Source organism: Bemisia tabaci, chromosome 6 (genome assembly GCF_918797505.1).
Source record: "Bemisia tabaci chromosome 6, PGI_BMITA_v3".
NCBI classification, from domain to species: Eukaryota; Metazoa; Arthropoda; class Insecta; order Hemiptera; family Aleyrodidae; genus Bemisia; species Bemisia tabaci.
In genome coordinates, this window is record NC_092798.1 from 32,162,332 (window position 1) to 32,186,887 (window position 24,556).

The 24,556-nt window shown below is 39.6% G+C and overlaps 1 protein-coding gene across 3 annotated transcripts in view; it reads right to left on the reverse strand.

Moving 5' to 3' along the window:
• Window positions 1-24,556, reverse strand: part of stac (C2 and C2B_Munc13-like domain-containing protein staccato) — a 67,897-nt gene that overhangs the window by 13,775 nt on the left and 29,566 nt on the right. For 2 of the 3 annotated variants that reach the window (XM_019061588.2, XM_019061596.2), the window contains exons 2-11: window positions 16,051-16,294; window positions 6,265-6,429; window positions 5,615-5,681; window positions 4,529-4,640; window positions 4,019-4,063; window positions 3,459-3,618; window positions 2,841-3,020; window positions 2,389-2,610; window positions 1,611-1,732; window positions 221-367 (exon numbers count right to left, since the gene is read on the reverse strand). In XM_019061588.2, coding sequence (XP_018917133.2) covers window positions 221-367; window positions 1,611-1,732; window positions 2,389-2,610; window positions 2,841-3,020; window positions 3,459-3,618; window positions 4,019-4,063; window positions 4,529-4,640; window positions 5,615-5,681; window positions 6,265-6,429; window positions 16,051-16,294 — 1,464 coding nt within the window. Of the gene's footprint in view, window positions 1-220; window positions 368-1,610; window positions 1,733-2,388; window positions 2,611-2,840; window positions 3,021-3,458; window positions 3,619-4,018; window positions 4,064-4,528; window positions 4,641-5,614; window positions 5,682-6,264; window positions 6,430-9,583; window positions 10,058-16,050; window positions 16,295-24,556 lie in introns of those variants that run through there. The other variant, XM_019061605.2, reaches the window with a different exon arrangement.

The following is a 24,556-nucleotide window of genomic DNA, read 5'->3' on the forward strand; positions in this document are numbered from 1 at the left end:
CAGCAGAGCTTTTAGATGGATTACTTGTGATTAAATAACTACCTTGCACAATCTCAGGAGCACTGGAAGTCTCATATGCCCTTTTACCAATGATGTCCTTGATTCCATTTTGTCAAATACAAGAACATAATATGCATATTCCTAGAAATTCGTGCAAGGATAAAATCATAGTGAAAAAATTCTCAACGTCAGTCTGATTTCAGCATTTAATAAGACTCACCAATCAACAGCTCCTTGAACAATAGCATCATTAAGGGCGCTCTTGATGTCATTCGAGGGTGTTTCAGGCGTGAGCCAGCCATAGACTGATTTTGGCAGTAAGTCCACGTCTTTTGGCACTTCTAGACTGGCTAGATTACTTAAAGTACTGCAAAAAATAAAGAAATCAACTCTTTTATCAACTTCATACTTGAAGAAGATAAGCAGGATGGAGAGTAAAAAAAATCAAACTCATTAAAAAATAATACAAACTAGAATCAGAATGTTGCTGTGAATTTAACTGTAGAAAAGCAGGCTTTCCTGTACAGCAAAGATTAAAAGATTTATAAGCGGCGGAAACACAGTTCTTCACAAGAACTGAACAATGTTCAAAGATAAACAAAATTTGAAAATGTTATTTTTAACTATTATTTTTAGCAGTGGCGTATCATACTTTGCCATGAATTGATTGATCTGCCATTTACAACTATGGATAAGGAGCAATTATTATCAAAGTGTACACGACAAGTGCCTTGATAAGCTATTCTTCACCATAGCTTCAAACAAAAAAATATTGAGCCGACTATTCGCGCTTCGCGACTAATTTTTAAACCTTAGATTTAATTGGATTCTTCCTACATGACTGTAATTTTTTTTCAATGGACCACTTGACAAGGTACGAATTTAAGCATTCTGATACATATTTTTTAACCAAAATTTCACGTAAAACACGATGTGCACAACAAAAATTACCGAAATCAACTCCTTACGAAGATATTCAATGATTCTTGATGCGTGAATTCAAACCATCCGCTCATTAAAACTCAATGCTCTACGTGATTCACATTGCGCGCTGAACATTATCATGACAGTCTTTGCAATATGAAAATCTGGCAACCTAAATTTTTACGCTTGGGCTCAGCTATAGGAAATTGCTTATAATTTGAACAACACATGGTGGGTTATGAACAGTGATCGATTGAGAGGCTAGCTGAAACTGTTGTGGTGCGCGATTTGACTCACGTAGAGCTTTGAGTTTTTTGTGAGCGGGCAGTTCAAAATCCGCGTAACCAATGTGAAATAAAAAGGTTAATATCTTCATCAGGAGCTGGTTTCAGTAATTTTCGTTGCGCGAATCATGTTCTACGTGAAATTCTGATTAAGAAACATGTATCAGATTGCTTAAATTCGTACCTTGTCTAGTGGTCCATTGTTTGACTTTATTGGTGGAGAATAATGCAGAATTGGATTTTTTACTTTTAAAAGGAAATCAAATCGAGTTCCTATGACAGATCTTGGCGCTAATTTCGGTCTCATTGTTAGACTAACAAGGCAGAATAAAAAATAGGGTATTAATGGCTTATGGAAACATCTAAAACCTTATAAAAATTAATGTTACATGGGTGACGCACCTTAGGATAGCTGTGAGTTGTTTGGTTGAGTGTTCATCCCCTGGAGACGATTTTCTCAGCCGTCTAATATTGTTCAGGCAAGATGGTAAGAGTTTCTTCGCAGCGTCCCAGAAAAATTTAATCTGCAAAGATTTGAAAGAATATAGAGTGAGTATAATTAGGTGAGAAGCCTACGTGTAGCTTGGAGGATTTCCTCAATGAAGAATTGGACACTCGATATGCAGCAGGTCCTAATCGGCTAACCGATTATTGAGAATTTAAAGCAGTCCGATAAGACATCAAAATACGATATGCTGTATGCTTGAGATAAGGGTAAGTCTAGTCTGGTCACGCCAACATAGTTTCAATAACTAATCAAGCTGCTGACAGAGTTGCAACTGTCAATGATCACAACTGTTTGATGCATATATTTTTAATGAAACAAAAATTTTCGTCAAATTTATACTCTTTGTAACTTGAAGCAAATACCTGCTCTGGCAAGCAGGTATTTTGATTTCTGAATTAGCAAATATTTCAAAACTGTGGCCGCATCTTATTATAATGTTTTTTGAAATAACGTTTCTCTCAAGACAAAGTTCATTTTTTTAAGCCCCTGCAAACCAATTCTCATTAAAATGTTTTTCCGAAAACAACGTTTTACTTTTAATTCCCCTAAAAACGTTGTAACAAGATACGACCGTATTTTATCTAGTAGTCAAGACAAACAATTTTTGCAGAAATGTTGTATCTTAATGTAAAAGGACATGCACTGAACGCATCCATTATGTAAAAAACAAACCTCTTCCTCTGAAAGGAGTCCACTTAGCAGTGGCTGCAATATAGATGAAGAAAGTTCGGCAAAAACAGTGAATGATAGCGGATGATCAATATGAATCCACGTAAATTCAATCCACCTGGCTAGGCTTTGATTCGTCATGTTTAGGTTGCTTTGAGCCGCATGTTGACGAATGATTGTTTCAGCTGGTAATGAGAATTCTCCCTCCCATTTATAAATAGGCACCTGAAATTGAAAAATAACATGTGATAACACACCTTTCCCGTACTTCCGTACCAACCTTCCGATATTCGTGCTTTTTTAAGTGTATCCACACTTTTTCTGAACAGTAGACACCCTGACTTCTGAAATTTCACCATTTGGTTGATTATGAATAGTTTCTCATGAGGCATACAAAACTCTTGCCATTGACAAATCAAAACGAGTGTAATAGCCAAGAGAGATTCATCACATACCTTTGATGTTTGGATATGGTGTAGTAGCAAAAGTCTTAATATGTGCCTATGCTCCTGCGCAGCAACTTGAGTGTTTTTCTCTGACCCGAACGCCATTTTCAGTTTCACCGTTCCTTTCCTTTTCACCTTTGACTTTTTTTCTAGACTACACCACACTGTCTGACCATCAGCTGGAACACGCTGAAATCAAATTGAGACTTTTAGGACAGGATAAAATTTATTTACACACCAATTGAATTCTAGGACACTAAACTACTAGAGCAAAGATTTGAATCATCAGATCATCAGGAATCATTAGATTTTAAAAGAACTTCAAACATTTCAATTATGGGGAAAAATTGAAGTTTATTAAATTCTCTTCCAAAGAGGTACCCTATCCATATGATTATAGTTGCAATAGAATGGCCAAGGACTAAATTTTTTCTGAAATGTCACAAGAATTCCTTTGACTATTTATATCGTTGTATATGGATATATTTTTATTCAATATGGTATTTTTTCCCCCTTCAAATGTAAACAGGTAAGCCCTCAGCAAGCCATTTGTTACTTTGCACCTATGAACACTAGAGGACATGATTTAATGCTAATTAATGTCATCACTGAATATGATTTCCTCACCTTTAAAGGCATCTGAGTAGCACCTATTAGTTCATTATCATGTTTCCCTGTGGACGCAGTTACCGCTATTTCTTTCATTAGCTTCCGTAGGCCACGAACGCCTTTTACTTCAGAGATTTTGGTGAATTTTTCACGAACAGTTTCTGCTGGATCAAAATCCCTGGGAAAAAAAGGGAAAACAAAGAATTACAACTAATTTTATTACCAAAAGTATTAGTTTTAATTCATTTAATTTTAAAAGTATACAATTTAACAGGCATTATTAACCTGCAATGGTATTTAAAATTAGTGACGACAAATTCTCATGCATCAAGCAGAAAATATGACTTCTTGGGCAAAAAAAGAGAGAAAAAATGCATTGGTTGCTACACAAAAAGCACTATTATGAAAATAAAAAATTTATGATACCACTTTACAGGTATTTATTTCTCTCATTTCCAATAAATAAAACTTTAAGAATTTCCGTCTTCGGCATACGGCTGACGAGGATTGGATCCATCTGGGATCAAACATAACCTTTCTACATGAGAGGAAGACAAAGAAAGCAAATTGACACTTACCAGACTTCAACACAAAGTATATCATCAGCCGGGTTTTGAACTGGCCTGAATAAAAGAAAAAAATATTTTTAAAATTGCAGATAATAAATCAGAAAAGACAAATTGATAATAATTTACAGAAAGTATGTATTCACATCCTGATAATGAAGATGCAATCCACTCAAAGATTTAACACGTATAATAATTATTGCAAACTTCCCGCCTACTTTTTCTTTCTTTATGCTATACAGTGAGAGACATTTTCAAAGAAATTGAAAGTCTTGTCAATTTCTGCTCAAAAAGCGCATAATACTTTTAGAGTTATTTTATTGTTTGTATCTTGTTCATCCCTCATTAGAGATACCTGAATAAAACCTCGATCAAAAGCGGCCAAAAAAATTAACAGGTTCATAAAGGCCTCAATCAAAATTGGGGAAAAAAATTAACAGGTTCATTAAGCAGATTAATTGAAACCTGCTGGTAATTCATATTTGTTAATAACATTATAGAATATCTGAAAAAAGAACTTACAAAGAGAAATGCTCCTCCCAAACAGGTGTTAGAGTCTGCCCTTTGACAGAGGTGTTGTAACGGTGAGTTGGAGCTGAGCTTAGGAACAATGTGCAGAATGGGTCGCTCAAACCTATCATACAGATAAAGAAAAATATTCATGCTAAAGTTTTTACAATATCGTTTTAAAACTAGATATTAATTAAAAAAATCAAGAAAAAGTCATGAGTGACTTTAGACTACAGAGATACTGGCTGAATACGCTACTCATATCGTCATATCAAGGGTTTTCTGCCGCTCAAAGACCAGTAGAGATACTGGTGGCCTGAATGCCTTCAAAAACCTTAGGCTATGATCATTTCAGTCACAATTACTCTTGGTCTGCCAGTCATAGAATGGCTCTTGCAATTATTGCTCCGATGTTGAGCTATGAATTACAACGAATAGACTTTTATCCTCAGATTTAACAAAAAATATTCTAGGAACTGTATTGATGGCCAAAGTCGGAAACAAGGAATCTTCATTGCGATGTTCATGACATACCTGCAATGTTAATATTCTGCTGACAGAGAGGAACAGTCAAGGAAGTTTTCAAGAAATTACATTGATTAGTTTTCCAGAGAAATAATAAAGTGCGACGGGAATTTTCTAATATTAGCAAAAAAATATGCATGGTTTCGCACTTTGACCATCGATATTCTTGATGCAAGAGTGTACCTAATCCCCCAGCAGATTTAAATTTCTTGTATTTTCTTTAATACTCTACAATTTTGGGCAAAACAAAAAAAAAAAAAAAAGAAGAGACATCAAGTTTTTTTTTTTTTTAAAGAGAAAATACTACCTCTAGAGACTATGCAAACTTCACTACATACTTAAAAATTTCGGGCCTGTTTTTTTTAGTACCTGCTGGTCTTTTAACATACAGTAGATATCGGTTAATACGACATTCAAGGGGTCACGGGATTTCGTCGTATTAGCCGATATGTCGTATTAACCGTTGTCGTATTAACTTATGGAGTTTCGCCGGGGAAAACGAAATCCGTCGTATTAGCCGATATGTCGTACTAACCGATATCTACTGTATTAATCTATAACTTAAGAGCTTACCATTTGCATCTTTTGATGAAAGTTCTTTGGCTTCAATGACCTCCACATTCAAAAGTATATTGGGGGCCTAAAAACAGAGGAGATAAAATAAATTATAAAGTAAATATTTACAAACAATAATATTCACCTATGTAAGTGTCTTCTATGAATAATTTAAGAGAGTGAGAGAGAAACTTAATTACGGTAAAGACATTGCAAGGAATTTTATTTCAGTAAGGTAACCTGTAAGAAACGTTTGTACTCGCAAGACCGATAATGAACTCATTCTGATTGTTTAAAATCATAAGTAGGTACTTTAATGGGCAATGCTGTCATTCTGATAAAACTATGACAGTCTCTTTCAAATATACAATACTTTTGAATGGTGCGACTAGAGATGAGAGATTTTTCCATGAAAATTTTGCGAAGTTTTGTTACTTTTATCAGACTGTGCAATCTAATGTATCACTTGTGAGTGAGAAATTTGAAAGCATTGCTACAATTTTCTCCACATGCTCCTTGTCTTTTTCAATTTTTGCCAGGAAAATTAATTTAGAATCATAAAAGTGTTTTTGTTTGCTAGCCTGTATGCAGGAAGCTGGGTGATAATAACAATCCACTCTTTTGGATTAAAATTTCTCGAATACAAAAAGAAAAGTTTCACAACCTACCTCTTTTTGCTGGGCTGTTTCCAGTAAAACATGATGAGTTTCGTCATCCAATTTGAACACTTCTTGAGCAAAAGCGAATAAAGATTCTTTCTGAATGTCAGTTGACAAGTCAGCACCAACTATGTGTATAATTTCGTACAAGACTTCAACATACAATTCTTCGATCTGGAAATGGAAAAAATATTAAAAATTAGAAAATAAATAGAATATCGGTTCAATAGTCAAAATATCTGACCGGTCAACATGACATTTAAAATAAATAGCATCTTAAAAGGAGGCGCAGTAGTTGTGGCGCACACTCATATTCAGGGCGTCACACAGTGGATTGAGTCAATAGAAGAGGTCGGACAAAATTTGGAAACTTTAAACGTTTAGAGAAAACAATCGGATTCAGAAAATAAATTACAAACGAGAGGCGACAAAATCTCTCATTTCCTGAGAGTAAAAGTATAGTAATTTCTAATTTTGTCGTCTTTTGGTGATACAAGAGACAACACCTTTAATTGGTCGAGTTAAGAGAAAAACCAAACACGCAATTCGACCTGGAGCGGAGCGGCGCGACGGTCGGCATGAAACACAAAGCGCCTATAAGACTGCACGAATACTTCACGCATTGCGTCAAACACACTGCGGTCAGCAGCAGTCGGCCTGAAACGCATAGCGCCTACAAGACTACATGGATACTCCACGCAGTGCGCTAAACAGTGTGGTCAGCAGCGGTTGGCGTGAAACGCATAGCGCCTACAAGACTGTATGAATACCTCACGCATTACGCAAACACAGTGCGGTCGGCGCAGCGGTGGAAGTTAAAATTTGTAAGCACATTTGTGTTTGTTCTTTCATAATTTTTTCGTTCTTTTTTATAAATGGAAGGCCTTGTCCAAACAGGGATGGGTTTACGGAACTGAACTTTTGTTAGTGTTGACAGGGCTTTTACAAAAAAATGCGCCCAACACGAGTAAACGCGTCTTATACACCCCTCCCCCACCAGCACGAGATCGTATTCGACAGATCACACACGTGACATTATATTGATATCGATTGGTTCAATATGTAACCACAGCCTCAAAAGTCAATTTAGAAATCTGAGGTAACGGGTCTTATGTGATCGAATTTTTATTCTCTCAAGTACCAAATGGCAATGAAAAGTGAAATTGTTAGGAATTTTCTCATTTTCAGCTTTTCTAAATTAAATCCTAAAATTTTTGTTCGAGGTTATGTTTTACTGTTTTGAACCAAACGATACATCGAACCACTGTCGAATACGATCTATTGATGTTTCAAAACAAATGAGAAGGGGGCGGAAAAATACAGGCGGCCCATGGGCGGCATGTAGGTAAATTCGGCTCTGCCGACCTCTCTGATTAACTGTATCCACTGTGCGCCACAGAGTTCTCGGCTGAGCGGCGAGCGGCCGATGTGACCCAGTGCCGCAGATTTGAAATTCCCGCGCTCAATTCGAACTGTAGGCATTCTCCCGCGCTAGCATCTTATTGGTCCCTGCCACTTTTACCCGCGCTGCGCGGGAACGCATCTCGTTGGACGAAGATTTATTTGGTTTTTTCGTCAAGAATGTGGACGTATCCATGCGTAGAAAGGAGCCCTAGCAGAAGGAACTTTGCCTATAGGATTAACGTGGTTCATGGTTCTTTTAACTTTAATTAATTTGCACTTCGATAATCAATACGGCCAATTTATGTTTCTTTCTTATTCTAGGCTCGAGGGATATTGATGACCACAGAGTGAGACCACGTGGGTATATCTCCGTCTGCGACGTTGGAGACATCCTGTCATCCTTCATTTATTTTTCAGAGAAGCTAGTCGACGTAATTTCTTAAAAACTTTCTTGATTTTTCTTCTCTGTTAACAGAGTATTCTACGTTGAAGCTATGTAGGTAGTTAACTGTTTTCTTGAAAAAAATAAAGTAAGAGCTAAAATTCTACAACACTGCAATTGGGAGATACGTGTTTGCGCACTTTAGGCATCGATATGGTCCAGGGTTAAACGGACAAACTGTACTGTCATGTTAAGGAGGAACCAGAGGAATCTTCAAACGTTGCCAAATTTTCTTTGATAAATAATAACTTTCGGTAAAATTTGCGAGTATTTTTCATTTACTTTTGCAGAGAATTTCATCCGCAGTTTAAGCGAAAAAACCTGAAAAAAATGTGAAATATTCAAAACTCCATTTTGAAAATTTGGCACCGTCCAATTGTCCATACGGCATTTCTCATAAGCACGGCAGTGGAGAGGCTTATTTTATGATCAAGATTGGGGCTTTTCCTTTGAAGAGTTTTTCCCCCAAAAGTCAAAAGAGCCTTGAGTCGCGGAAACAAATAACCGCCCCAAAGTTTCGGAAAAATCATCGTTGATCCTGAATTTTGACGATGGATCATGAACCAAAACTAATGAAAGAAATTGAAATAGTATCATCTGCTCCTCCCCCTCTCCTCCCCCTAAAAAATAACCTCACAACCGGTTCATTTCCTTTCTTCATTGCATGATAAGATTGGAAAAAGAACATGTATGAGATATTTTGGAGCTTTATTGGTAATTTTGAACAAAGATTTTACCTGAGAATGCCCTCAAATGGATCTAGGAAAAGCCAATTTTCCAAAATTTTTCGGAGAACGTCCACTAAAATCCCCGTTTGTATTGGGGGAAACAGAATTCTGCTTAATACAGTAGGGGTCAAGCCACCCCCAGAAATATCGATGGCCTCGTGCAAAACCACCTACCTACCTCCTTTTGCGAAGTTGCAGACTTCCTATCATTCTTTATTTTTTCTTCGGAAAACTAGTCTCAACTTAATTTCATGAAAACCTCATCGATTTTTCTTCTCCACGAGCAGAATATTCTGTATAAATTTCAAGCTTGAAAGTTGACTTGCTCCTCTTCTTAAACTAAAACAAGAACGGAAATTTTGAAACACCGCAATGGATACACGTGGTTCCGCACTTTGGCATCGATATATGCTCCAGCCTCGCCCATGAGATAGGTGCACCTGCGCTGACGTTCTGGGAAAGAACGCCGTATGAGCCTTTAGACGTTGCCAAGTTTCCTCAGATAAAAACCGAATTTACTGGGAAAACTGCGAAAATTATTTTCCAAAATTTTCAGACAATTTTGTGCGCAATTTAATCTAAAATATTTGAGAATTTCAAGGAAAAATATGCACGAATGCTGTCAAAAATACATGTTTTATCAAGGGAAATTTGGCGACTCTCGAATGTTCATACGGTGTTCTTCCTTAGCACGGCAGAACGAATGAGCCATTAGAAAAATTGGTTCCTCGTTGCGAATTATAGTCCAACTTACAGTCATCGTCATCAATTTGAGGTTGGTCTGCCGTTGCAAGACCTCCTTCTTCAACCCGCGGAAGGTATTCAACGGCCGTAGGATCTTCATTTTGGCCACCATCAAATTTGGCAGGGATCCGTAGTTATTTGCGAGCTGCTTCTTGGGCCGCCGTTGTAGCGTGTACATGTTGGCGCCTCATAGGCGTGCAAACCACCCGACCGCACGCACCCTCAAAGCACAACCTCGACGATCATGGTCCAACTTCCGAACTTCGAACCGAAACTTCCGAACTTCAATTTCACCGACTCTCACGATTTCCCGTCGATCTTCGCTCGATTTTACGCTGGTTCCGATCTCGGATTTTCGGGTTAGGTTTTCAAACGCCCAGAAATAAAATCACAGCTTCCTGTCTCACACTTAAATACTGTATTCACACGGGGCTGCATCGAAAGAAAAAACTGTCCCATACAAATAATGTTTACTAAGAGAATATCTGAGAGATCATTCAACACTTGACTAAACACAAGGACACTAAAATAGCCCGAATAATTTAACTGAAGAACATAAGAAAAAGGGTGACCAAGGCTAAAAATTAACAAAACATACATTTTTGTCATCACTTTTTGGGGGTCTACTGCCGTGCTAAGGAAGAACGCCGTATAAACTTTTAGACGTTGCCAAGTTTCCTCCGATAAAAACCGAATTTACTGTGAAAATTGCGAATAACCTTTTCCAAAATTTTCAGACAATTTTGTACGCAATTTAATCTAAAATATGTGAAAATTTCAAAGCAAAATATGCATGTATATTGTCGAAAATAAATGTTTCATCAAGGGAATTTTGGCAACTCTCGAAGGTTTATACGGCGTTCCTCCTTAGCACGGCATGCAGTCTAGATATTTTGATTTGTGTAATTTTGTACATATTTTTGTTTCCTGGTCGAGGAGGGGGATGAAGCCGACCCCAAAACGCCCAGACTTTATTTTTTGTTGTTTCCTGGCCTTGGTTACCCGTATTTATTGGGTTTTGAGTCACTTGACTGCATATGTAGTAAAACTTGATGCCAATCGATTGGGTTGAAGATGTGCGGTATTAGATATTTCGCATCATTCCTGCGTACGTTTTGAGAACAATGAGAGAGGGATTGCGACTGGCTTCGTTAAACGTTTCTACACTGTGTTGAATTCTGTGCACGATGCGCTATGCGATGTATGCTGCACTTGTGTGATCAATCGGGAGAACGTAAAATTGATCAAATGGACGTATTTATGTCAAAAGGAACTATGTGCATAGGATTTGCGTGAGACATAGTTCCTTTTGACATAAAATTGATCAGACGATGTGATCAATCAAAAGTTAGGCAAAATCTCGACGATGAAACTCCGAAACCACGTATCTCGGTTTGCAACGTTGCAGACTTCCTGTTATATACTCCATTCTTTAAATGTATAATTACTCAACATCCACTCATGAAACCTTCAGTGATTTTTCTTATCTACATGAAGAATATTTCGTGAAAATCTCATGCAGCACGTAGAGTCGTTCTGTTTTAAAAAAATAGAGAGAGAGAGAGCAGAGATTTTGAAACGCCACAAACGAGATACGTGGCTCGGGAGTTTCATCGTCAATATGTGCTTCAAGATGAAAGTAAAATAACTATGCTACAACTTTGAGGGTTGCAAAAAGAATACCCAAAAACAAACAAAAAAACAAAACAAAAAAATTGACCCTTCAACGTGAAAATTCAAAGTTTGAGGATGGAAAATGGGAAACTCGAAATGAACACTGCTAGAGTTTGCTGGGACGCTGATGCCACCCTTCGGAACAATTCAGTATAAAAGCTCATTGCATCATTTATATCGTAAATTAAGGCTTGAAAATTTTGACCTGATGTTTTTGAGAGTCTTAGGAAAAACTTAAAACCTAAAATAAGAAAATCGACATTTTGGACCCCGAACCGGTTTTTTTTTGCTGTGCTAAGCGACTTAAATTTTCATCTTGAGGCACATTTTGCTTGACTCCATCCCGAATGAACAAAGGCTGATTTTTTGTGTTGCAGTACACGGAAAAAAAGAGGTAGGGGTTAAGTCCCAACTTGGACATTTCCCATTAATTGCGGTAGTGGCCCAACAAATGTTGCGTTACTACCGAAATTAATTGGAAACGTTGATATCATCCAAGAAAAGGGGGCAGTGCACAATTTTAGGGGATAACCCTTATCACTTTCATCCCCGTATAACGTGTGGTATTCTGCCGTGCTAAGGAAAAACGCCGTATGAACATTTGAGAGTTGCCGAATTTCTTCCGATAAAGTTTTCACTTTCAAGCAAGGTTATGAATATTTTTCATCGAAATTTTCAGATAGTTAATCACGAACGAAATTCTCTGAAAAATTGGAAGAAAAATATTCTCACATTTTCCCGGATATTCATGATTTGTCAGTGGAAATTTGGCAACGTCTGAGGGCTCATACGGCGTTTTTCCTCAGCAAGGCAGCATTAGGTACTTGGTGTAATTAATTGTGGTAGGCCTAAGAAGACAAGGAGAATAACACTGCCGTGCTAAGCAAAAACGCCGCAAATTCATTAAAATTTTCCATCGTTTTTTGGAACTGAACACTTTACAAAATAAAAACTGTTTTACACATACACCTCAAATTTTCAAGTTAAGTTCTTGGTAGTATTTCCGAAAGAATTCTGTAAAAACATTGTCCTAAGGTACACAAGTTTTTCTGCTATGATACATTGTTACCAAAAAAATGTAAAATGTCGTTTACGGCGTTTTTGCGTTGCACGGCAGGATTGGAGTCAGCCGCATTACACTGAATCGAACACACCAACCGCACTGTGACGCGTCAACCGAGGCCAAAACGCATCGAAAAGTCATTAATCACGACTGGAGGGTAAAAACTCGGTTATTTCGATGTTGGGTGGAATCCCGAGTCTGGGACGCGCGACGCCGAGAGAGTTTCACGACCCCGGACAACTGGGCGAAAAACAAACGGATTCACACGGCGACCGACACCGGTTTTCGGGGACTCGGGACGGCGGCCCTCGCGCGGAAAAGTCGCGGCGGATCGAAATCGATGAGAGCCCGATTTTGAACTTGGTGTTGCCACCTCATTTTCCGATCGGCGGGCAAGAGCCAAGGTAGGCGCGTGCGAAAAATAAATCGAGACAGTGAAATGGTGAAATGGTGAAAAATCCGGTAAAAATAGCCGGGCGGGCTTTGAGGCGGGGATGAGCCCCCGATGCCCCGAGATACGGGCGCGAGGCGAGGTCTAATTTTAGCGCCCCGCGAGGCGCATCCCGTTCATCCGGCGCGCGAGACAAGGCCGCCGGAATTGGGCCACAGCCGCCGAGTGCAGTTCGTCTTTCTCCTCGCCAAAACCGAGAGTGAAAGGTGCCTCGCGAGGGTGCCAACCTCAAGGGCGGGATTCTCGCCAGGCAAATGCCGACTCGGAAAATCCAGAGTGTTTACCAGTAATAAGAAACCAAAATTGGGGACTTTCGAGGACTTTTGGGTGTTTTTCGGAAATCGGGGACTTTAAGGGGTGTTTTTTCGAGAAAATCGGGGACTTTTTCCCCCGAAATAATAACTGCAGGGTGTCTAGTAATTTTTAATATTGAAAAATCCTGATATCTTCCTGATTTTTCCTGATATTTTATAAAATCCGATTTTTTCATTGAAATCCTAGATATTTTCCTGATTTTTCTCGACTCCTGGTACGGTAGGCAAAAAGCAGTAAGACTTTCTCCGCTGAGGAGATTCGCGTAAGAAAAATTCCTGATAAAACGTCCGATTTTTCCGATTTTCCTGATTTTTTCCTGATCGGCCAAAATTCCTGATATTTTCCGGTTTTTCCTGATGCTAGACACCCTGGTAAGAGAAAGGGAGCTAGTTAGAGCGTTAAAAGGCGTATTTTATACGATTAATGTTACAAGTCATGTTGAACCGATGAAAACATACGAAAGACCAAGCAAAATTTCAGTTTTTTTATTCCTGGTTATACCGCGCCGCCACGGCTGGCGGGAAAATTTGAAAATGCCGATGTTTAGGACGATTTTTGTCATTTTTGGGGGACCGGTAGACACCGTGAAAATGAACTTTTGCGGCGTTGCAAATTTGCTATGCACCCAAGCTCCACTGGATATCACCTCTTCTAATGTCATTTCGATCTCTAGACGAGGGAAAGGGGAGTCAAGCTATCTAAAAGGATAGCGTCATCACTGGGGCCGCTGGCGCTGGGGCTAAAATGCAAGTGAGTGGGCGTTTGGGCACATGGTATTTTAATGCAGGTCGTTTCGCACGTTTTGATGCTTCCGCGAGGCGGACGATCGGATTACACGGAGTAACCGCGCGGGGATGCAACCAGATGCCTCCTTCAAATCTATTTCAATCGATTTCCTCGCTCCGAATGCACTGTTCTCACTTGAATCAGCCCGAATGCACTCAACCGTAAACAATGGTCGAACAACTATTCTTTGGGTTAAACATTTTTTGTCTTTGATGTAAAAACAAATCTCCTTCACTTAGAGAAATTTCCTCCAAGCAACAGCCATTTTTTTCATTTGAAGCTGCAGAAATCCGTAAATCGGTTGCGCTGTTTCGAAATCTCCGCCTCTATTTTATTTTTTAAAAGGAGATCGAACCAACATCATGCCTTGAAATTTTTGCAGAGTATTCTTCACATTAGGAAGAAAAATTATCGAAGTTTCCAAGGAATACAGTTTACTAGTTTTCCACGAAGAAAACGAAGTATGACAGGAAATCTGCAACGCCGCAAACCGACGCATTTCTGCAGTTTCACCACCGACAGTATACTGCCGTGCTAAGGAAGAACGCCGTATGAACATTCGAGAGTTTCCAAATTTTCTTCAATAAAATGTTAATTTATGAGGAACACTATGAAGATTTTTCCTTGAAATTTTCAGGAGTTTTAGATGAGCTTGCGAACAAAATTATCTGAAAAATTGGAAGGATAATATTCATAAGTTCACCAGGATATTCGTGTTTTATCAAAGGAAATTTGGCAACGCCTGGAGGTTCATACGGAGTTCTTCCTTTGCACGGCGGTGTATGTCGATGCATCAACAGGGAACAAGTGGATAAAAGAATCAAACCTAGAAGCTAACTATTCGTACACCTTTGTCGCTTTTTTTGCCTACTCTGTCATTTGAAGGCACTTCACCCTCTGGTGGCAATTAAATCATCAAAGTTGTCGATTGGATCGCTGATTCTTGACAGTTGCACTAGACGCCTTTGACGACTACGTCGACAACCGTTTCATCACTGCGAAATTTGGAAACCGATGGTGTAACGCAAGGTGAGCCTTGATTGGACTTCCAAAAGTTTGGCCCGAAGACTCAAGACCGTATCTTTAATTGGTCGCATCTTAATCAGATGCTTTCTTAAAGGAGGCTGCATGTGGTTTATATTGCAAGTATTAAAATTTACAAAATTATTTTCCTTTAAAATTAACAATTTTTCGGTGAACGGCAAAAAATATTTGCTACTCTGAGAGATTTTTTAGATAATTATGAAGACACAACATTTTTAGAACACTGGAATCGCGCCGGTTCCTTTTTGCTAAATGCGATCCAGTTTCCTATACAATAAATGGATTGCATTTTGCAAAATGGAACCACAAGCCTTCCAATGTCGCTAGGATTGTGCACCTCACGTTCTTACGTTGCAATAAAATTACTAAAGTCATGCAACAATTTTTTACCAACGTATTTTTTGTCTTGAATTTTTAGTTTCTCGGGAGCACAGATAAAACTTGTTAAAATGACCAGTTAATATTTGCAAAGTAAAAAAAGTTGCTCAATCCCAGCGACACTGGAATGCTCTTGGTTCCTTTTGGAAAAATGCAATCCAAATGGTGTGTGACAGGAAGTCTGCAACGTCGCGAACCGAGATACGCACTGAAAAAAAATTCCCGGCGTTTTTACCAAGGTCCGTTGGTACCTTTACCATATCTCTTTTTTTACCAATTATTGGTAATTTTACCAAGACAGACTGGTAAGTTTACCCAAAAACCGGTATTTTTACTGGTTTTCTCAGGAAAGAATACCACTTTTATTGGTAATCAATTCCCGGTAACTTTGCCATTTATCTCGGTAATTCTACCACAGTCGATAAAAAATATTGGCGTTTTTACCGGGGTCCAGTAAAATTACCGAGAAAGTCAATAATTTTACTGAGAGTTCTCGGTAAAATTACCAATTCCATAAATGATAATTTTACCAAGAAAAAACTGGGATCAAATAGAACCCTGAATTCTTGGTGATTTTATCTTTTTCTTAGTAAATACACCGAGATTTTTTATTCAGTGCGTAGTTTGGGAGTTTCACAGTCGACATGGAAGAACTCCGTTGCTCGGTGCTCGGTTTGTTCCTTGCGATAAACAATTGAGTCAATTGTGTAACGTAAACATGCCGGATGGACGGAGCAGAATGGAAGGAATATTAAACTCAACTTACATTCCATCCGATGTTCTGGATGAAGAGGGATCTGGCCTCCCTCTCGGCAGCCTCGGGCGTCGCTGACTCATCGCCGGCGGATTCCTCCGAGTCGTCCGATTCTTGTGCGTCGGCGGCGTCGGCGTCGGCGTCGTGCCCGTTGACCCCCGGCGTCTCGACGCCCGCTCCAGCTTCCGGTTCAGCCGCCGAATCCTGCAGACCCTGACCGAACCTCTCGAAGAACCCTCCATCCAGCTCCTGGAATCTGCAACAACAAGAACGATATTTTACACACTGGAAAAAATACTCCGGCCGTGGAAGCCGTGCTTACGGGATATGTAGACGTACCGTCCGCGTTCCGGGCTCAGAGGTCGAAATTTTCAGACTTAGCATCCGGAGCAATCGAAGCTCCGGCTCCAGCACCCGGAACTTTCGGTCACTTTGTGAGCCTGGAACGGACGGTGTGTCTATACAGCCCGAAACTTTTTTTCCATTGTTTTTTCATCAAATAGTACTACCAGATATAATTGTATATATATATACTAGGGGGCTAAGCCCCCTGGCCGCTACGCGGCCCAACCCCTAGAGGGAGCTTCGCCCTCTCTTAGGCCCGCTTCGACAAAAGAACGACAAAAAAATGAAAATATTTTCATACCCGACTCCCGCCAATATTTTAACACACCGACCTATTAATTGTGACAAGTTTATGGCACGCCGAGGCGCGGCGCGGCGTGCTGCTGGCTCGAAACGCCCATTGGCGCCTACAAACCTACAGGGATACTTCAAGCATCGCGCAATGCGGCGCTCCCGGCGCGCCTGGAGAGCGATTTCTAGCGGGGAGAGCTCCCTGACGGAGAAGCTCGTGCATCATATACTTTTTTTTTTTTTTTTTTTTTTTTTTTAAATTAATTTTCGACTTTTAAAATTACACACTGGCCGTGTGAAGTAATTAGTGAACTCTCAACGCTAGATGAAAATTATGAAAGGCGGGTCCTGCGGACGGCGCGGCGCAGGGCGGCTCATGAAATTCTCCCCTCTGCTCAATCGGATTTGTTCAATTTTGCCCCCCCCCCCCTTTCTAAGCTCCTTAATCTACTCTTTTATAAAAAAAAGAACCTGAGTACAATTTCCAAAATCTGAAGCGGGCTCAACTAAGGACTATCACCTGTCCATGATTGCAAATATCATGGCAATAGGCCCGGAAGAACGCACGAACAAATCGTGACAAAAAATAAAAAATTACATTGTTTAAATGGGAGAATTCGCAACTTCACCACGTAATATAAAAAACCTAGGTCATATTTTCATAATTTGAATATAGCGGGCTCATCTAGAGACAATTGGCTATCGTTAACCGCAAAAATCATGAAAGTCAGCCCAGTAGAACGCTGGAACTAAGCGTTACCAGATATGCAAATTTAGGAAGTCTCGGAGCTTTTAGTATAGATACTATTCTGATTAGTCTAGAAAGTCAGTTGGCAAAATAATTTACCATTTTTACGGCTCCCTGCGAAGTTTTTCGGACAGACATTTTTGCACATTTTTTACACCTGAAAATCAACATTTTTCTTGGTCACGAAATACTTTGCTTTCGTCACGATGGAACGACACTCGTTTACACTAAGTTAGAGGACAAAATTATATTCCAGTCCAATTATCACATCCGAACAACCTTCATGTTTCCTTCCTGAACAGACGATGAGAGATTCCTCTGCGGATAGGGCGGCAGTGCAGTGGCGTGGCGTGTTTTGCGATATATCGATTGATTTGTCATTTAAACCTATGGAATAGGATTTACAAACAGGGTGTTTGCAGCGAACATCTTAATAATCGATTCAAATAGCTTCAAAAGGGGGAAAAATTGATGATTGATCATTCACATCTCGCCACTGGGCGAAAATTGTGTAAGGGTGCTTCCAGATGCACACCGGATTTATTATCAACGATGCGAAATCTTGTAGGGGGCGGAGTTTATCAAGCGCTGGGAAAACTTGGACAAACAAACTGATGACCTCTAGCTTAATTTAGTTTTATTTTCATTTTGTTGTTATTTTTTCAGGCTGAATATATGGCGCGCAAAAATCACGTTTCCTTCTTCCTTGATGTAACAATAATTTATGTCAATATGCGGAAATCGAAATAAATGATAATTACTTCAGCGCGTAGAAAAAATGACAAATTGACACATGAGTCAAATGTGTACAATTATGAGATTGACGACAGCTGCGACAATCTTCGAAACAGTGAGAACCGAATGAGCGCGGCGCTATGAGGGCGTTAGAAGCGGGCACGGAAGTAGAGATAGAGGTTTGAAATTTTAATTAATGGCGCTAGGATTTGTAAAAGTTCATTCAAAACATTGAATTGCTTCTAGGAGCTTGCGCATCGACTATGGATCATTCAAATCAGTTGAGGATTGAAATAAATCACCGTGGTGACTGGTGAAGTGAATGAAGGGACATGACGACTGAGGATAGTCAATCAGGGTTTGAAGATGGGCGGAGTACCAAGACAAGTTTGCGTCGATGCGAATAATTCATTGATGCAATTTCCATGTTCTGAGGTGAGAGGATGAGACACGAATTGGCGCAAAGAGAAGACCCTGGATATTCAAGGTTCTACAGAATGTATGATTGAATGTATGGTTTGACACTAGCCGTCGCTATCCCTCAGCTTGGATTTTACATGTAAAATTTGAAAACCAGTTTAAGTTCTGAAGTAACGTATATAATTTCAATTGCACGCAAAAGAACTAGATGGCACTGCCATTCGTTTTTCGCAAAGAGAGATTCAGGCAGAACTAGAAGCGAAGGCCATGTATCGGTATCGGCCGTTTTTTGAGGGAGAGGGGGCTGGTAAACATTTTCGGGAGTAGATCTTTAAAGACATCTTAAAAGATCTTTAAAGATCTTTGAGGTCATCTAAAGATTATCACCTGTCGGTGGTCGAAGTATAATGGTGGTCTGGGAGAGAGTGGGCCTGTTGAGAACTTTTGGTACAGCAAAAATAAGAGGTGTTTGTATCAGTAATTGTATCAAAAATGACGATGAGCGAATTAGCAAAGTTTGAAATGCATTCCTAACTTCACAATCTGCTTAGTTTGCGTTTTTTTGAGCTTCCCGCTTCAAAAACGGTACTATGGCACAGGTGGACATTTTGTTAGAGGAGTCGTTCCATTCAACCCTTTCGCAACAGCAATACCCAAAATAGCCGATGCTTCCGCGCGCAAATCGCAATCGGGAGCACAAGGTCGACCAAAGCGGATCTTTATCGAAGCAAAGAAATCATGAATGTGAACATTCTGGGTTGTAATTAATAATGGGTGGGGGTTAGAATGTCGTCCAGGCCCATGCGTTTTGGCGGACTGTTGTCGGCCATGTTGAATATTGAGTAGCATCCTATTCCTAGTGCATAGGGGTTGGATAGAACGACACCTCTAATGAAATGTTCACATGTGCCGTCGTACCGTTTTTGAAACGGGAAGCTCAAAAAAACGCAGACTTACGCAGATTGTAAATTTGGGAATGCTATTCAAACTTTACGAATTAGCTCATCGTGATTTTTGAGACTTTTACTGATAGAAACAACTCTTATTTTTGCTACAGCAAAAGTTTGCAATGGGTTCATTATTATTTTTACAGTTTGTTTTTTCATCAACCATAGAAATTTGGAGAAAATAGGGCTAGCTTCAAAATCGATTCGTGGAGATTGGCATGTTAGGCAAGGGTGGTGGACGGACAACCCACAGCGTAAATCCTGAGGTAGAAATTATTGATGCACGATGCATGGAAGTTTGGAGGATGTGTTTTGGCCTGCCTCGAATTTGAAGGCGCAACAACAACGACCGTGACCTCCGGCATAACCCTTTTGTCCATAGATTCTGCTCCTAGATTTTCTGCCAGGAAACGCCGCTGAGATAAAATATGAAAATTTCGGCAGCCAGAGCATAGGCGGATCCAGGGGGGAGGGGGGCCGCACGCCCCTCCCCGTTCGCCCGAAAAAAAGAGGGAGGAAAAGGGAAGAAAGAAGGAAGGACACTTGTTTAGTAATTATTCATGACGAAATTGACTCGAACTACATTTTAGATGCTTTAAAATTTCGAAAATTTTCGAAGGGGACACGGACACCTCCCCCCCCCCCTCCCCGGTTCGAAGTGTCCGAATCCACCCATGAGCCAGAGTTGAAAAATTGAAGTAAAATGTTTTGATGCTAAGGGCGGCGACCCCCAACACAAAGCGCTGCAACTTTACATGCGTGCGTCTCAACTGGTGTCCTCGGAAGTCAAAGTTCGGCCCGTTGAGTTATTTTTTTATTTTGATTTCTTATAAAAACTAACCGGATACAGTCTAAAAAAATTTCCATTTTCCCTCCATCATCTTTAATCTCCCTGTTAGTTTGCTTTTTGATTCCTTTTGAGCCGTCACTGATCGAATCGATAGATCGTACTCTATTAGTCAGCATGAGGTAAGTTTCCTCCCGAAAATGAGGCCATTTATCTCGTAACAAGCTTTAGCTGGCGGGTGGCATGGCATGGCGCCACCACTCACCAGGAGTCGACGGATGATAGATTCGGTGATAACAGCGGTGTTGGTTGTGCCAATACTGCTGTCTTAACGAAAAACGACGTATGAGCCTCTAGAAGTTGCCAAATTTTCATTGATTAAACACAAATTTTCTCAGTAACTTATGAATATTTTTATTTCAATTTTTCAGAGAATTTTGCTTGCAATTTTATCTAAAGTATCTGAAAATGTCAAGGAAAAATATTCACAACTTTTCTTTGAAATCCATATTTTGTCGACATAAATTTGGCAACGTCCATGAGTTCATGCGGCGTTTTTCCTTAGCGTGGCAGATTAGGACTCATCATCCGATTAAATAATAATTTGGAGGTTAATGATGACTTTGATCAGCTACTCAATTAGAAACTGCATAGCTGCTGCGTCCTTTGTCTAGGATAGCTACAAAGCTGCGTGATCAATTTGGCACTGAAATTCTGATCGGGAGTTACATAGCGCCCTTCAGCTATTACTGGGAGACGATTGAGGTGATTCGTCCCAGACTCAGAGACGGAAAATTCCACGAAACCTTATAAATTTCATTGGCGCATCCAACACTGGAAAAAAAACACATTGGATCTAGAGTCCAGACTCTTAAAAATATCGACAAGAAAAAATACTCTTAATTCAATCAGATTTAAGCTTATATCAAGAACCAAGCCTCTAAATTTGAGCCGGTTTTCCTTTTCATTTAAGCTTAAATCTGATTGAATCAAGAGTCCTTTTTATTGTCAATGTTTTCAAGAGTCTGGACTCTAGATCCAATGTGTTTTTTTCCAGTGAATACATCCATGCTCCAGCTTTCAAATTTTCAAGGATTAAGGTCGAGTAGAATCTGTACATTTAATTTAATATTTTGAATATAGTTTGTTTTGTTTGTAGGAGCTCGCTTCCAGAGCAAGCGCCAACGTTTCTACCGTTGTGGATCCTTGATCCATGGCGCTCGACTGATTAGAGCCACGCTGAGCATTTCCACACAACGATTATCACACTTTTCATCGGCTATTTCCCAGCGGTTACGTCAGCCAGCAACTGCGCGGACAGTGTGACACAACACCGATGTTGTTGGAATGTGACGCAGATTATTGCCATTTTCTCACTCGCGATTCAATTAATTATGTGATGAGACTGTTGAGTCGTTGTGAATGAATGCGATGAAGCTAACACGGACAAAAGCGAATTGCTGCTCTTACAATCCGCATGCCATTAAGAGAAAAATGACACATCAGTTCGGTGAATACGGGAAAGGGAACATAAAGTCATAGAGAGAAAAAAAGGAGGTGTTTGCATCTTGAGGATTGTGTACCCTTCGGTACAACCTGGTCAGCAAAATCCGGAATTCGAAGTATGAAAAACGGACCACAACGTCCGAGTTTTTTGCTTCAATCAATTCATGATATAATTTCAAACGCACTATGTATGTAGAATGAATTTTTTCCATAAAATACACAGTTTCCAAGAAAATCGATGATAAGAGTCGCCGTACGACCTACGTCACAAAAAGTCCAAGATGCAGGAAATGCAAACACCTCCTTTTCTTTCTCTATGACATAAAGTAACATAAGCTTTCGATAGATTCTGGGTTTCCCAATTTTCCCATTATTCTTTGTGCTGAATTCAACGCAAGCTGTACCGGGGTCTACACACAATTTTGGTTGGTTTCTGTTTCACTTCTTATGTCAACAGAGAGTAACCCTAGAATATACAGACATTTTTCTCAATGTGGTTGGCAGACTCCAGGTTCTACCTACATATTGAGTCGGTTACAGTGTTGCATTCGTGGCAACAATAATTATTTCGGTCCTGGTAACATTTTCCAGGCCGAAAAAAATTGTAATTCAAAAGGTAAAATTGTAACTACGGTTAAAAAAGTAGACAAGACCAAGAAACCACAATGACCTTCAATACTTTTTTTCTTTGTGAAAGCGTTGAATGGGCGTTGAGGCTGGTCATGATTAATAATTGTGACAGTGCCCGAGTGCGCGGGTCGCATTCACGCTCAAAAAGGACCCTTTTGAATGGAGTGGACTCCAAAAAAGCTTTCCTTGAGCTTAATAAGCCAGTTCGCGTTTTTTAAAAGGCACCGTCGTTCTTCTCGCAAACTTTGCTATCAAATGCATCCATTCAATCGTAAGCACTTGTTTCTTGCAATAAGCCAATGAGGAGTTCTTTGGAAAAAGGGCGTACGAGTTACTCATACAATGATGCTAGGATTGTGCGACTTGTGCATTCATGCGAAGCTTATAGTTTGAAAAACCAATCGGGAATTTTTTCCCCCGGATATAATAAGATTCCACATTTCTACTCATTTTCCTCTGAAATAATGAGTACGTATACGACTGTTTTGGTTCCCACTAATGGAATAAAAAGTTTCACAAACTCAGCATTATCGCGAAGATTACACGTCTTTGTCTCGAAGGATAAGTCAATTTATTACATGAAAATATTTCCATTAGCATTGTTGAATGGAAAAATGAAAAATGCATTTATTGTACATTGTTACAATGTATTCGAACGAATGCAGCCTTTACATTTAAGTTTTTATGTTGAATTAATGAACTGATTGCGTGGTGTAAACGATTATTTTTCTGCCATGCTAAGGAAGAACGCCGTATGAGTCTTCAGACGTCGCCAAGTTTCCTCCGATAAAAACAGAATTTACTGGGATAATAGAGAATATTATTATTAAAATTTCAAAAATGTTAGGAATTTAATCTAAATATTATAATTTAAGGAAAATAAGCATGGATGTTGTCAAAATAATTTTAATCAGGAAATTGGCAACTCGAAGTTCGTACGGCGTTCTTCCTTAGCACGGCAGTACATTGGTCGATCACATTAGGTGAATCGACTTTCATTGCGATTGTGCGTAAAAACCATCGATGCAATTACGAATTAAACCGAATAAACCAGAGATTCAAGGAATATATGAGGATACATACGGTAAACGAGCAAATCCTGGAAAACCAATGAGACTGTGAACTTCCCTTAGTGACATAATAGGTACGAGAGATAATTAATCCCCTTCTCGCCCTCTAAAATCACTAAAATTCAGATTTAAATTACACTTTTTAGCTTTTTAGCGTTCAGTAAAACTGAGTGCAGCCTCGCGAAGAAATTAGGTCTGTCCGTGTCACAACTGCTGATAAATATACTGATAAGGGCGGAAAAAAGATGATTCATACTATCTTTTGGTGAAAGTGCGTTGGCTCTCGTTGCTTTATCTCCAAACCCCGCGAGGAAAATCTTTTACGTATTAATTGAGACTCATCACAATTATTCAGTCAAGAGGAGCTGTTGTTTTAATCTATCCCCTGCCTCTCATTCACCAATTATTAAACACTAGGAGGTCCGCCCCCTGGCCGCTACGCGGCTCCACCCCCAGAGCGCTGCGCGCCCCCAAAGGCCGCTTCTTTCTCTTCTTCCTCCCCTTCCTCACCCCGTCCATCGAGCGTCTTAAAAATGATTTTATCAGAAAAGGAGGGATGTAATTGCGGCTGGCGAACAAGAAAGCACAGAGTACCCAAAATACGATTAATCATGTCTTAAATTCCTTTTTGCAGCTCCTTTTTTCACAAAGGAACAAAAAAATACTTAAAGGCGGCTGTATAAAATCTTGGGGAAGAAACTTATGAACAGCATAATTGGTTATTTTTACGAAAATGAAGAATTTAGGATCGATCATTGTTTTTAGAATGTTGTGTTTTGAATACTTCGTACCACCATCTACTTCAAGTTCTGTTTTGGTTGCAAGATCGCCAGGTCAAAACCATTCCCTGGTAAAAATTGGCGATTAGAGCTGCGTTTCAAAATACCATAGGAATTCTTATAGCCGCCGAAAGAAGGCTACAGAAAATCATATAGCTGGCTGTAGAATGCGGAGAAAATCATACGGCCGGGCTATACGAAGCGATAAAAAATTATGCAGCCGGGCTATAGTTCCTATCGCCGGGCTTTACACTTTATCG